At 36.8% G+C, this 15,621-nt stretch overlaps 1 protein-coding gene across 1 annotated transcript; it reads left to right on the top strand.

Moving 5' to 3' along the window:
* Positions 1–9,074: 9,074 nt before the first annotated feature.
* Positions 9,075–14,965, top strand: LOC147483803 (subtilisin-like protease SBT5.6). Its single transcript, XM_086581120.1, has 8 exons — positions 9,075–9,484; positions 10,443–10,634; positions 11,378–11,489; positions 12,090–12,660; positions 12,942–13,042; positions 13,150–13,507; positions 13,667–13,880; positions 14,123–14,965. Exons 1-8 carry the CDS (start codon positions 9,208–9,210, stop codon positions 14,710–14,712), a joined length of 2,415 nt encoding a protein of 804 aa, XP_086437246.1. The 5' UTR covers positions 9,075–9,207; the 3' UTR covers positions 14,713–14,965.
* Positions 14,966–15,621: the final 656 nt, after the last annotated feature.

Here is a 15,621-nt window from a genome sequence, read left to right as displayed (position 1 = left end):
ACCACATATCATTTTCTAAACAAAACATACAACAAAGACACACAATTGCATTATGAAATGTACTTTTAGGAGGATTCTAGCTTCTACCTTGTGTAACATCTAAGTAAGGTTTCACTAAAAAGTGATCGCGTCAGAGTTTAATTAAATAAGTATATCAATCTCATTGATTGATAAGATTTGCTTAGGTAGTGAAAGGTGTTTTGGTTTTTGTTTGATGCTCCTAGTTCCCGCACCTTTATTACGCATACCATAAGCATCTTCAAGAAGTTTTAGTTCTTTATAGGTTTTCCCTCATCTTTGTCTTACGAAATGTGATCCATCAACTTAAAATAGGGGGTATGTGCACTGAATGCAGCTCATACCTTCCACCATTTACAACCCATTTTTGCAACTTGTTCAAGAAAAGATTGAAGTCTTTGGCTTCCTTTAGAACAAGACCAAAGAAATTCCAATGCTTTGATCTAGAAAGCAAGATAGATCATAGTCAGATAGAAAACTTGCTATTAAACCACTTTCTCTCTTGCAACACTACCAATTACAAACTCGAATCCTCTGTTTAGAAAAAAAAAAAAAAATAAAAAAAGAAACCCATGAGTACAGAGTCCAAGGAAATATCACCATGTTCCTAGTAAAAAAACGTCTGATAGATGTCAAGCGGAAGCCAGTGAGTGAGAATTAACTTTTGTCTAAAGGTCAATAGCAGGGGACAAGGGAACCCTCAGCAAGGTTCTTCTTTCATATGACCTTTTCAAGAAATGGATTTTTTTTTATCATGCATGTGTAGTTTAAAATCTTAGCTTATTATAATCCAAAGAATTCTTATGTCAAACCTTGCAAGCTTAAGAGCTTTAAGGCATTGTCTTGTTAACCTGATGCCAGGAAGGCCATAACCAAGCTCAATTTATGCTTGTGCTCACAAAGTAGGTTGCTTAGACTAAATGCTTGATGAAACGTGAAAAAACTTTGAGGAGAGCCAAAACTGCTACAGCTCGATGTGTATATCAATCTAAATGTGGTATATAAGAGCTATGAACATATGTATTTTTTAAAAAGTACAGAGAAGCTTCGAAGCTACTTACATCATAAAGAAGACAGTAACCTATGAGAGACATCATTGTGCGTGATTTGGAGTTAATTGAGAACATGTCAGTGTAGACCACATTTCTCGTGAAAGTTCCAAAGCAACCTAGTTGGTTGCCCTTTTTGACTAATACCTTGGTCGTGTGTCTTGATACGACTCTATATGTGAAAAGTTGTTCTTTAGTCATATTTTGGCGTCGATTTCTCTGTATTTGTCGCTGCCACTCTCCACAATCATGAATTGCATTGTCATTAAGTACCAACAATGAGTTCTCATGGGCAGAGTTATCCATTTATAGTACAATTGAATTAAATGGTGGCTAAAAGAACACATACAAATTGATCATTAAATACATAAATATAAACACAACTAGCTAAAATCGCAAATATGAATGTAGAGTCACGTGTCACTACAAATCTAATAGGAAAATATTAGCACCAATCACCAGTGTGTTACTAAAAAAGTGATACACAAAACTTTTTTTCCACATAAACCTATTCCAGTAAGAAAGATGTTTAACTTTACAAGTATGTTTATGGACTTATGCTGGTTCTTAGTGAACTACATACGACTAAACCATAAATGGCTTCTCACTCTACCACATTAGAATAACTATAAAAAAAATGTAAACATTTTATATTAAGTAGAACTCTACAATAACATATGCAAATAGTACAAAACAAATAAAAAGGCGTCTCTTCATATGAAAATAAATACCAACATTTATATATAAGATAAAAATAACAAAATAACAAAAGACTAATATGGACTGAGCATGTGAAAGGTTAAATAAATTAGCCACCTGCATCCTCAAAAAAATAATAATGAGGCAAATGTATTATCACTTTGACATTTGGTGCCAAGGAAATAGAGCAAATAAGTGACATATAAACTTATTCTATTCTATTTGAGCATGTCATATTGGCATGAATACTTTAGTTGCAATGACACTGGGATGCTTAAAGTACTTAATCGAACGCAAGTCGGAGTTCCCGAGTTTTCTATTCACACCATATGTTTCTTATGAGAGTAATCCATTTGATCAATTTACTAAAAGTTGCAGACCAAAGCTAATTTAACTGCGTAGCATGTTGATTTGGTATCGATTTTAGCTCAAAGCCTGAAAAAAAGTACTTCATATGAAGTACTTTAATGTAGATTGTCTATGTGCAAAGTAATGTGCTTACTATTGATCACTAATATAAAGAAAGTGGTGAGAATTGATCAAAGACCGTAATATCTAGGGGTGGGCAATGTAAAGTCCGGCCTTCAAATATTAGGGCCGGGTCGGCCCGGCCCTAAAGTCAGCATAGGGTCGGGTCGGGCCGGGTCATAAGTCTAAACCTCAAGCCCCTACCCTACCCTAAGCCCTCTTTAAAGGCTTTGGCGGGCTTTATATATATATATATATATATATATATATATATATATATATATATATATATATATATATATATATATTTTTTTACTACATCAGTTTTAAAACTCATTTATATTACAAAAATGTACAATAATCTACAAACTCAAAGTCCAACTAATCTAGTAATAATCCTCAGTATAAGTCCAAAATTTAAAATGCACATCCACAATCTAATGAACTGAAGTACATCGAGAGTTCGGAATTTGTTCTTCCTTGTACTCAAACCTCACTAAAATTACATTTTAAATTGAAATACATAGACAAATAATTATATTATCATTTTAAAGGAAGAAGTAATAGATATAAAGAAGAAACATAATAGTTTTGGTTAAGGGTCATGGAAGTTGTTAAACTATTTGTAATATCATAAATTATTTTTATAATAGATTCAAACAAATATAATATTACATTTCTTCTAATTTAAAAGTGATTCAAGCTTTGTATATGGAAATGAAAATATTGGCTTTGAACAAGTGATGGAGAAAGGTTTGAGATTACAAATGTCATTTTTCCAAAAGGTTGTTTTTTTGGTTTCTATGTTACAAATGTCCGCTCAGTATTTTGCTTTAATGGTGTGGAAGGAAATCTTTAGTTTTAGACTTGGCTTGGATGTGAATAAAAATATAATTTATAAGAAATAAGTGAGAAAAAAGAAATTGAGAATAATAAGTTATGGACTTTGACTTGATGATCAAAGGAATAAAGTCTTATTTTTTATTAGGCTAGTGCTCATTGTTCTTCATGGTTTTTTAAGTTAACAAGTTTTTGTTATATAAGACAAGTTATTGGAAGTACCCTTGGGTGTAAGTGATAAATTACAAAGGACAATGTTATTTTAATTGAAAATATTTAACAAAGAGTTGGACAATTATGGTATGTGTATTTATAGTGAAAGTGTGAAACATGGCGGTTAGGGCTTGGTTAGGGTCTCGACTAATGAGGGTTGAATTAGGGTTCAGGCCTATGTTTTATAATCTTAACCCTAGCTCACCTAGAAGGCATTAGGGCGGGCGGGCCGACCAAAAACTGAGGGCTTTAGTTGTGAGGAGGGCTTTATAGGGCTTAGGGTGGGTCGGTCGGGGGTCAGTTAGGGCCAAATAGGGCCAAATTCCCACCCCTAGTACTATCTAAGCACAAAGAATTACAAAATGAGACATGCATTTTGCTATTACAATAGCATTCGGTATTAATTTAGATAATGAAATTATCTTACAAGAGATAATTAGTATTCAAAAAATATAAAACTTGGTCTTCTCTAAATTAAATCAACATATGGGTGTTCTAAAAATTGTACAAACAATCAAACATTTTAGAAATCAATTAAAGTGCACAAAGCAAATAACATTAAGTAACGAGAGAGAGAGAGAGAGAGAGAGAGAGAGAGAGAGAGAGAGAGAGAGAGAGATTATATTAGAGAGAGAGAGATGAGAGTTGAGAGGAAAGAGAGATAGAATGTGATAATCCATTATATGTGGAAATTATCCATATCATTAAAGCCTAGGAAACACAGGGTTGTGTTCTTCTCCTCATTTTCTCCCTAATTTCATTTAATTACTACATAGTCCTTCAAGGTTTTCAGCAATAACCAACTCCCACATAACTAGCTCCTTCTTATCTCATTCTCCAACCCTTCTACAACAAAACTCATATCAATAACTCCACATTTTCTTCAAACTCAGTTCTTACAACAATACAACTAACAATAATTCAAAAAGAACCCATCACTGGAACGAAAAAAAAAAAATCAGATTTACACCAATATTAATTTGCGAGATCGAGACTTTCGTCAAAATGCAATAATTCAAGGACCTAACATCAAAATATAACAATACAGCTTAAATTTCACTATAATGCGATAAAACAAACTGAAAATCTGAACGCATATTCAAATTTAAGCTTACTGCAGCATTGCCCAAATTGTAAAACCCAAACTCACCTTAGAAAACAATAATTCCATCAGCACTCAACACTAATATGATGCAAATAAATCAATCTTTCAATTGGAACCCTTGAAAACCTTGCTGAGAAGACAAAACAACGTCTTAGCACGCATGATAGCAGCAACAACACAAATATGAGAATGGCTGACCCGAAGAGAGAGTGAGAGGGGTATGGATTAATGGACTATATATGAGAGAATCCGAACTTTCCTCAACTGAAAAATAAAAAATAAAAATAAGGCGTGAAAACTATAAAATCTTCAATTTCAATTAATTTATTTGATGGGTCGAAGGACGCAACCCTCACTGCAATTTGGTTCTAACTTGATGGGTGTTTAGAGAGATGGAGAGAAACCCTCGTTGAACAAAGCGAAAAAAAAAATGGTGAGTGTAGAATAGACTATAGAGAGTAAAAGCGGGAGATGAAGAAGGAGACCAGTGCAGATCGAGAGAGAGAATAATTGAGAAACGTAGAGAAAGTCTAATTTTCGATGGTGAAAAGACCAAAATGGCACCCAAATAGAGAGAGAAAAGACAATTTTGCCCCTGTGACGTACGTGAAAATTATTGTTCATCGACCCCCAAATTTTTCTAATACTAGCATGATGCATGTGCTCCGCACATGATGTTTAGTAGTTGTTATGTGGTGTGGAAAAAGTGTGTTGGATCTAAATGACATAATTGTCTTTATTATTATTACAAATTTACTTTAATATTTTGATTGGGTGTTTTGTAATTTAATCAAATGGGTATGGGCAATTCCGTCCAAATAAAATGGTTGAAGAGACCATGAGTTATATAAAAAAATATTAAAGTACTATTGCACGACTGTAGATAACAGCCGCGTTCTTTAAAGTATTTTAGATAGGAAGATATATACATGTAGGGATGTCCATTCTGCCCGAAATCCGAAACCCGCCCAAAACCCGAAAAAAAAACCGGCACCGAACCCTGTCCGAGCCCGACAAAACCCGAACCTGAACCCAGACCGAAATACATAGGGTCGGGTTTGGTCACACTATCTAAACCCGACCGACCGAACCCGACCCGAGATAATTTGGCCCTAAACCCGTTAAAAGGGTTAAAAGCCGAAACCATATCCGGACCGAACCCAAACCCAAAACCCGGTTATATAGGGTAAAATGCCCGACCAAAACCGAACCCGAACCCGGACCATAATTCCCAACAACTATATTTTCATTTATTATCTATTTATCTTCAACAAACTTTTAGTCTTTTGCTCATTACTATTTACTTTTTGGTCTTCAAGACAAATTACCTTTGACCGCACCCTTACTACTCTTCTCTCTCCCTCCAACAACTCCCCCCAAGAACAAGACAACCCAATCACACGTTCATGATGAAGAGATTGGTGGGTTTGATGGTCTTTTCTAAGTTTGCATTCACTCGAAAAATTTGCGGCACCTCCTCAAATATCTCTTTCTAAATGTGGTCACCAAGGCTGAGCAAATCAACAGGTCGGATTCACACCACCACAAGAAATTGAAACTCCCAAAAAGCCATCAATCTTATTGTCAAATCAACAGGTCAGATTCACACCACCACAAGAAGTCGAAACTCACAAAAAAACCATCAATCTTATTGAGTTATTGTCTTGGAATTGCTTGCTTTGCTTGGTCTACTTTTCTTTTCTTTTGCTTTTCAAAAAATGCAATCCTATGTGTTTTGAATCTTTGATGACTGTTGGGTGGCTTTACGATGTTAAAGTTAAACAGATCAAATCCAATAAAAGAAGATGGCTTTTGATTAATTAGATGAAAAAGAGGTTTTTTCTTGAGATCTTGAGATCTAATAACTGAAAATGACGTTCCTGATGAAGAGATTTAATATTCTTTTATTTCATATATTTTCGGGTTTTACCATACCAAACCCGAACCGAACTTCGGCGTTGCGAAATATAGGGTTAGGGTAGGATTTGGTCACATGTATCCAACAAATACCCGAACCCGAACCCGACCCGCAAAGAATAGGGACGGGCCCGGGTAACCCGATACCCTTTCAAAACCCAAAAAATCGGGTTCGGGCCGGGTCGGGTACCCGTTTGGACATCCCTATATACATGGTTAGTTAGTAAGTTGGTTTAGTAGGTTTCTTTAGTTAGTCCGCCTAGACCTAATTGCTCCAAATAACGGCCAAACGAACAAATCACATTTGCCATGCTGATAAGAGCATTCTAATGCAAGTCACTATGCGGGGAAATAGGGACTTGTCACTCTTATGGAGCCAAAAACTCTTGCCCAATGCTGCAAGGGTGACAAATCCGGTAGTTTTTAACTTAGTGACAATGAGGATAACACTTGCTATGGAGATAGCTGCTGAGTTATGAACTTCGGACAGGACTTTTAATTTCGTCTCGTGTCCATTTTTTATTTTTTTCGTTTTTTTTTCCGGACGTGATGTTTCATTCCGTCCTGCGAGTTTTTTTCAACTTTTTTCGTTTTTTTCTTCTTTCGGATGGGATGTTTCATTTCTGTCTGACGTTTTTTTTCGATATTTTTTCATTTTTTACATTCAGATGGTATAAAACATTCCGTTCGAAGTTTTAAAGTCACCTCTGCATTGGGCAACCTTTCGTAGCTTTTCACCAAAAAGATAGCAAAGAGGACAAATAGTCCTACGTTGAGGTGAAAACTTGCTGCTTGCATTGGGAATGCTCTAACAACGAACTTTATATTTGGAAAGCAGTGTAACTATTGCTTGTCATTTTGAAAACCGCATCAGAAGACAATATACCATGTATTGCCGATACAACTTGATGTATATGTGTATTTTCTGTGTTATTCTTGTCCTGCTGTGCTAATTTAGATGATTTGGCTTCTATGGTAATTGGTTCTTGCATCTGCACATAAATTTGAAGATGTTGCAAATTTATTTGTTAGCTCTATATTGAATTGGTTCCACGGGTGAGCATTGATATGGTTGATGATTATTGTATAAGTGTATTGCTCATTTGCTCTGCATATTGAAACATATCTTCCGATGATGGCCGGGATACTCGATTAGTTTAGATCTAAAACCAACACATTTTCGATCAGTTCTAAGTGTTGATCTAGTCTACATCATGATATCCATCCACAACAATTCTTGCTCCCCTAAGTTCTCATTGTACGTACGTTGTTCGACCTGGATCTTAATTAATTGACAAGAAAATTAAGTTCCATTAATGTGTTTTATTTATCACCTCCCAAAGTTATTTACAGTAAACGTATAGTAGTTCTTGTGAATTAGCCAATTCAAACTTTAACCACACAGTGAAGGATGGCAAAATACATAATCACAAAGTATTTATGTCAGTCATGGCAAATATTTAGAGCATCAGAAGCACGAATGACTAGCGCTTAATATCTTGGACTAGCGCGGAGCAATGTAGTCATTTATTATCGAAGAAAAACAAATTAAAGCAAAAATAGCTATGTAGTCAAAGGCTCGATCAGCTCGCCTTGGCCCTGTGCCGAGGTTCTCCCGGCCCCTTTCGCCTCACACCTAAGGCTTCCTTGGTGTCGCTTAGCTTAGGCCTGCAAACGCAACACTCATCGCCTAGCCCTTAAAATAGCTCATGTCGAGCACCTTGTTAGCACCTGCGCCATTAGCTGCACATGCTCTAGAGAATATATATGCAACTGCTTTTGGAAGTTGCTTTTACTGTTTTACATATAAATAACTTAGCTGCTCCAAAGTGCGACGGCGGACACTCTCCTAATGATCGACTGATACTACATGATAAGTGGCATCAATGCGCAATACTCCACTTTAAACACACAATTTGTGTCACGTACATTCGTTTCATTCAGGTGCCATGCTCATTGTCCTTAATCACTAAAATTTCATGCACAAGAAGAAAGTAGCAACAATGTTCAACCTACCTCATAACTTCAAACCAACAATTTGAGGATGATCACAGTATCACACAACTTTTTTTTTTCGATAAAAGATTATCACACAACTAAGAGTTGCACAACTAATGACAATTGGACAGGCAACAATATTTGGATTTGATTTTTTTTTTAAGAAATACCGTAAAAGGCATAAACAGGCCCATGAAGGGACTGCTCATTAGGAGCCGGAGGCCCAGGCACCAAAGCATACAGTAGTTTTGGCCCACAATGTTATTGAGAATTTGAGACGTTTAGCAAAGGAATATTGCCAATTTGCCATTCCTCCTGTTGCTCGTGCTTAGTAATTCCATAATCCAATACTTGAATTATAAAGGTGAGATAAAATTGGTCAACTGGCAGCCAATTTATTTTAAGCATAGAATGGTGGTCCATAAGCCGATCGTAGAACTTATTGCCTTATTGGCTGTTAGCTTATTTCCCCACGCCTAACTGTGAGGAATTATGATTGTCCGGCAATGCAAAATCCACTGGCAGGCAGTTCTTCGATGCTAATCTTTGTTAGACACTGGACAATACTACTCGATCTCCATCAACATCACAGGACCAGATACGTTCAATTTGGTCACTTCTAACCATTTGTTTTAAATTTAGCAAAAGTAATTTTGAGGATTTTAGTTAGGAGTTGGGATAAGTTCGTTGTAGAGGAGAAATAATAGGGAAATGTATGTAAACAGAGCCAATTATAATTAGAATAATCACGTGAGAAAAATAGAAATATTCTAAGAATGAAATGAAACCTCAACTTCTCATGCCATAAACATTCCTCCAATGCATAGTTATAAAAACCCTATCACAAGCATATAGTTATACTGTGTACAACGTATGTAACAATCTTTCAGAAAGGGAAAGATGAAGAATTTTGTCAAGATTCTTCATCTTTCTTCTTTTCTTGTTTTTCTCCCTCTTTTAGTTTCATGTGATGAAGTACGGGAATTGTATATAGTGTACCTTGGAGACCATGATGGGTCAAAAACTCACCAAGAGATTGAAGACACTCACCACAGGCATCTCCTTTCAGTTAAGAAAAATGAACAAGAAGGTGGATCTCATATTCTATACAGTTATAAGAATAGTGTCAATGGTTTTGCTGCCGTGCTTACAGCAGGAGAAGCCAAACTCTTATCAGGTATTTAAATATCTAATACATTTTACAATACAAATGGGATTTATTTGCTTCGAACTAACTTTTGATGTTTCTCCGTACGCTTTTCTTTTTTTGATTTGTGACGCCTTTATTTATATTTTAAAGCAGACAAAAAAATGAAAACGCATAGAATTGTATAAATGTAGGGGGACCCTAAATGTAGAGAACATGCAAAAGCACAACTTATTGCGTTGTGTAAGAGACATCCCACCAGTCACGTGATGTGCACGAGACTCACATCCAATGCAATGACTCCCCCAAAATAATGCGACCCCTAGACATATGAACACCCATCACACTCACAAGCAGCTCTAAGCATTCGCTGTATCAGAACACTCACACATTTAGCAACCTAGTGACTCGTCACTCGACCTTATCTCGTAACATCATCACCTGCTACTGTCATCATTACCAATTTTATCCTTAAGCCCCTTTCCCACCGAAATACATGCACTATTATAACCATCCACCATCGTTATGGAAAATACCATTATTACACCCTATGCCAACTCAGATAGACCTAAACACCTACAACTGCTATCCGCGTGCCTCTCACGAACACATGTCATTTATCACGATCGCACAGTACTCATCAGTATATATGCCGCACCTGATGCCCACTCCTAATAACTATAAAAGCCACCCTCTATATCAACGTGTGGCTTGATTCCAGTCTCACTCATACAGTGTCGGATTCGTAGACATCTTCTTACTCGCAAAAAACGACCATTAACACCAAACAAAACCATCCTCTCTTCATTATTCTAATTTAAGAGCTAAGAGCTAAGTCTTAATCTTTGGTGTAAATTTAGATATTTATACATTGTGAGTCCTTTATGAATGGCATCTTACAAAAATTCATTTTTAATATTATTGTAGAATATTATATATGTCCATATAACATATTTGCATTGTTTTGTACGTATATATTGGTATACAGATAAGGATGAAGTGGTTTTAGTAGCTCAAGACAGACCAAATATATGGTCTCTTAAGACTACCAGGTCATGGGAGTTTATGGGTCTCGAAGGGGGGAGGGAGTTTGGAGGAAGTACTGCTAGTGACATGAGAGGAAATCTCCGGCAAAAAGCCAACTATGGGAAGGATATCGTTATTGGTTTACTAGACACTGGTAAGTGGTAATAATATAACTTCTTGTCTTTGGTTGTTTGTTTCAATTCTGTTCCCTTTGCTTCCTAAAAAGATTCTACTACTTGTTAAGTTCCCTTAATCCCTTACACCCCACTAATATAATGCTAAATATTAGAAAATCTTGATAAAATTGTCATTTTGTACCATAAATTTTCACATTTTTATCATTTTAGGCAAAAATTTTTTGTTTTCAAATGATTTATGCCATGAACTTTATTAAACATTTTACTTTGGGTCACCAGTGTAATTCCGTTACAAAATATGCCTATGTATACAAACCGATGCATGCCTATGTGCACTAACGTAAAATGACATGGTGCAGATATGGCACCTATCGAATTAGCCACATTCTTTAAGATAATGGTAACAATGGCCAAATCATTCAAACAAAAAGTTCATTGGGCATGCCCTAAACTTATAAAAACGTGGAAGTTCATGTACGACAATTTTATTGAAAATCTTTATGTTATGACCTCGGGCAATGATTTTGTGATTGGTGAGCTATATATGAAATGAGAAATCTCTCCAATTTAACAGACAGGGTCTTTATACTACTTTTTTCTTTTATACAATTATTTTAATTTGGAATCAAGTTCAGACCTGCGTCCTTAAGATATAGGATTACCTACCGTGCTGAGGATTTGATCGATCTCTAGTCTCACACTCTTATGTAAAATTCGAATAATGACAAATGTGACGTATGTCTTTCTGCCTATATATTAGGTATATGGCCGGAGTCAAGGAGCTTCAACGATGAAGGATTAGGGCCTGTGCCAAAGTCGTGGAAAGGAATTTGTCAAGCTGGAGATTCTTTCAACTCCTCACATTGTAATAGGTAATTTCTTTTTCGCCAAAGAAACCTTAAGTACTCATTGCAATGAAAAGTAAGATGTTTATTTTACAAATTGCTATTAGAAAGCAAAATTTGGTTATCAAGTGTTCAAGTAATATATATCTCTTGATCTCAAAATAATTACTCTTAAATAAATTATATATTGAGGATAAACCCCAGTTGATTTATATTATAAGTACAATGTACATAATTAAGTTTACAGTTTTTTAAACTTAATTACATCCCTAGTAAGTTTGCTAATTAGATTTCCGTTCCCAGTTATTCTATTATTAGATTTCTGTCTCCAATTTCGCAGCATGACTAAGTCAGTCCTCTTTGATTCGATTCCGTCTGTTTGGAACATGTACAATGTCAAATCTACCCTTCCCTCTTTTTGGTCATTTTACATCTTGAGAGGTAAAAATGTATTTACACATGCACCAAACGGACATAATCGAGTGGATGAGTTGGTCGCTGTGAAATTAGGGACGGAAGTCTAATAATAGAAGAACTGGGGACGGAAATATAATTAGCAAACTTGTTGGGGAGGGAAGTTTAAAAGGCTGTTAAGTTTATTATCAAGTCACCGTGACTTTAATACAGGAAACTTATTGGAGCTCGATACTATCTCAAAGCTCACGAATTCTTCCACGGGCAACTGAATAAAAGTTTCGACTACCGATCACCTCGTGACTTCAATGGCCATGGAACCCACACCTCATCCACTGCTGGAGGCCGAAAGGTTGAAAATGTATCAGCCTTAGGTGGATTTGCAAGTGGCACGGCATCCGGTGGAGCTCCACTTGCTCGTCTTGCCATGTACAAAGTATGTTGGCCAATAATAGATCATATTAATAAGAACGTAGTAACTGGTAACGATTGTGTCCAAGCCGACATGCTTGCAGCAATGGATGATGCTATCGGTGATGGGGTTGACGTTATAAGTATATCAATTGGAGCAAATGCGCCAAGTAATCACACAAGCGATGCAATTGCAATTGGGTCACTACACGCAATCAAAAAAAATATTGTAGTTTCATGTTCTGCAGGAAATAGTGGGCCTGCTGCTGGTACTGTAGAAAATGTTGCTCCATGGGTCATCAGTGTTGGTGCTAGTACGATTGACAGAACCATCAGTTCACCTCTTGTGTTGGGGAACGGCGTCAAGATCGAGGTGGAGTTACTATCTTTGATCATATTTATATCGCTCATAATTATCAAACATCGAATAGCTATACTTTTGGTTCATTTTATACTTGTTTTGTCTGGGTTAACTTGTGCTCGGACCAAGGCTACTTTCAGCAAATAAGATGACTTGGACTTTCATTTGAAGCCAGTTCAAATTCAAACTATAAGATGCCAATATAATCTGGACTTTGGTCTTCTGAATGGAGATTATAATACAATGTAATCTGTGACAATGAATTGACAATCGTTGTCTGGATCAATTTTAAGGGTCATTCTGCAACTCCATACAAGCTGAAGAAGAAAATGTACCCTCTAGTTTATGCTGGTGATGTAGTTGAACCCCATGTACCCAAAAATTCTAGTGCCGGGTAATGATTCCTCTTGCTTGATTACAATGTGGCATTTTAACTCGTAAGTAGATCGTGTTGTTTAAATTGTCAATGAAACTGACCACAATTTTCTTTTACTATTACAGGCAATGCCTTCCAGGTTCCTTATCACCGAAGAAGACGAAAAGCAAGATTGTATTGTGCATAAGAGGGGAAGGGGCTAAGCTTAAGAAGTCAGAGGAGGTGAAAAGAGCTGGCGGTGTCGGTATGATATTAGGGAACAATGCAGAGTTTGGAGAGGAAATAAATCTTGATGCCCATTTCCTTCCAGCAACAGAAGTTGGGGCAAAAGATGCAACCACAATTTTCAATTACATTAAATCATCCAACAACTCAATCGCCCAATTTGATCCATCCGTCACAGTCTTGGGTATTAAACCAGCACCTTCTATGGCAGTCTTTTCCTCAACTGGTCCAAATTCCCTCGTAGAAGATATTCTCAAGGTTAGTTGGCTAGTTTCGTCATAACGGTACCAGTATCAAAACATTAGTTTGTTGTTCTATAAAATTATGGCCATCTCTAATACTGGAGCATGGTATGCTTCAGTTGCGAATATTGACATGAGGTACTGATGTTCAGACATGATAATTACTTACGTGCAGCCGGATATAACAGCACCTGGACAGGACATATTAGCAGCATGGAATGAGAAAACATCTCCTACAGGTTTGCCATACGATCATCGATATGTGAAATATATTATGATTTCTGGGACTTCAATGGCATGCCCCCATGTAGCTGGTCTCGCCGCGCTTGTCAAAGCTGTTCATCCCACATGGAGTAGTGCTGCCATAAGATCTGCTCTCATGACTACAGGTAACCAAAATATTCAGAGCCATACACCGGGTCACCGGGAGGATCTATGAGTTTGCTTCCCCCCCCCCCCCACCCCCGTTAACTATAACTTTGCCCAAGCCTCACAAAAAGTCAAAAGCCAAATAGTAGTGGCAATTAAGACTAGCCTCCCCCCCCCCCCCTCTGTGGAGAATCCTGCACCGCCCTGCATATACAGAAAAAGTTTATTGAGTAATTCTTATATTTTTCATGTTTTATGGCAGCAACATTGACAAACAATCTTGGTAAACCCATAATTACTGCCTCTAGAGAGGTTGCAAACCCATTCAACTTCGGATCGGGCCATGTTCGACCAACAAAAACCGCGGACCCTGGCCTTGTATATGATGCTACTTTCACAGACTACATTCTCTACTTGTGTAGTATTGGAGACCAGAAAGCTGTTCCCTCATTCCACTGTCCAAAGGTGCCACCCTCAGTTCACGATCTCAACCATCCATCTCTGGCAATTTCCCATCTCAATGGTACCATGATAGTGAAGAGGACTGTTACTAATGTTGGTGGCAGAAAGAGTGTGTATAGAGCGAGTGTTACAGCGCCACGTGGAATTTCAGTCAAATTAAGCCCAAACATACTATATTTCAACCGTGTGGGCGAGAAACAAAGCTTCACAATAACTATCAAAGCAAAGAGAAGTCTCAGAGCAAGAAATAGCACTACAGGAGGGTATTCATTTGGGTCATACACATGGAAAGATGGGATCCATGTTGTAAGAAGCCCCATAGCGGTATCTCAGTCGGGTTATAAACGCGAAAAGTTGGGAAATACAACTGTGAAAAATGTAGGCTGGTAGAGATTTGGAATATGGACATGTAAGGATTTGGAGATAAAGAAGTGCAGAGGGGATGCAGCTAAATGCTTAAACCAGTTAATGGAGGGAACACACTTTTTCACGTTTTTACGACTTGCATGGATTTTTAGTGCAGTGGACAAAACTACCCTCAATTTAAAGAGTGGATGTTAGGGGTATTTATGTACAATATACTGAAAATCCGTAAAAGCGGTAAAAACGTCGGTGGAAAATTCAGTTCCTGAACACTTGAACCTACCACTATTTTTGTTAATGCCCCTTCCAGTAAAATTTGTGTAAGTGAGTAACTATCAGGGGTGCTCCTCTCTTTAGATGATCATCCGATCCACTCTAACATCATGCAGTTCAATTTTTCAAAATGTAATTCACTAACTAATGAGTGTTTCACTGACATCGATTGCAATTGTTTAAGGCTCTCAATTTCTAGCATAAGAAGACTAGCAACGGGTGCTTAGCACCGGCTTGAATAGTAAGTGTAATACATGAAGGGAACTGAATTTTCCAAGGATGTTTTTACGACTTCCACATATTTTTAGTATATTAAACATAAATACCCCTAATATCCACTCTTTAAATTGAGGGTAGTTTTGTCCCATGCATTGAAAATCTCTAGAAGTGGTAAAAATGTCCGTGGAAAATTGTGTTCCCTATAGTATTATATGAACATGACAACAAACATATAGAATTATATAATGTTGCTGGAAGCTACATAAAACTAGAGAGGATAAACAAAATTTTAAAACTATGATTGATCATGATGAACACAGGCTTATTTGGTGAGACTAACATGAAAATTAGCATCAATAATGTGCACAACTCCACTTTAAACACATTGTGATCAAGTGAGCACGTTTATTGTGCCGCATTCATTTCATTAAGAAGAATTGTGTA

This window comes from Coptis chinensis, chromosome 8 (genome assembly GCF_015680905.1).
Source record: "Coptis chinensis isolate HL-2020 chromosome 8, ASM1568090v1, whole genome shotgun sequence".
NCBI lineage: Eukaryota > Viridiplantae > Streptophyta > Magnoliopsida > Ranunculales > Ranunculaceae > Coptis > Coptis chinensis.
The sequence above is the reverse complement of the archived record's forward strand: the minus strand, read 5'-3'. Positions and strand labels throughout refer to the sequence as shown.

What these genes read in the sequence shown, in the direction of transcription:
- LOC147483803 (XM_086581120.1), top strand. Translation starts at nt 9,208, where the DNA reads ATGAAGAATTTTGTCAAGATTCTTCATCTTTCTTCTTTTCTTGTTTTT. An exon ending in TCGTAGAAGATATTCTCAAG is followed by an intron (nt 13,508 to 13,666) that starts GTTAGTTGGCTA and finishes ACTTACGTGCAG; the next exon opens with CCGGATATAACAGCACCTGG. An exon ending in ATCTGCTCTCATGACTACAG is followed by an intron (nt 13,881 to 14,122) that starts GTAACCAAAATA and finishes GTTTTATGGCAG; the next exon opens with CAACATTGACAAACAATCTT.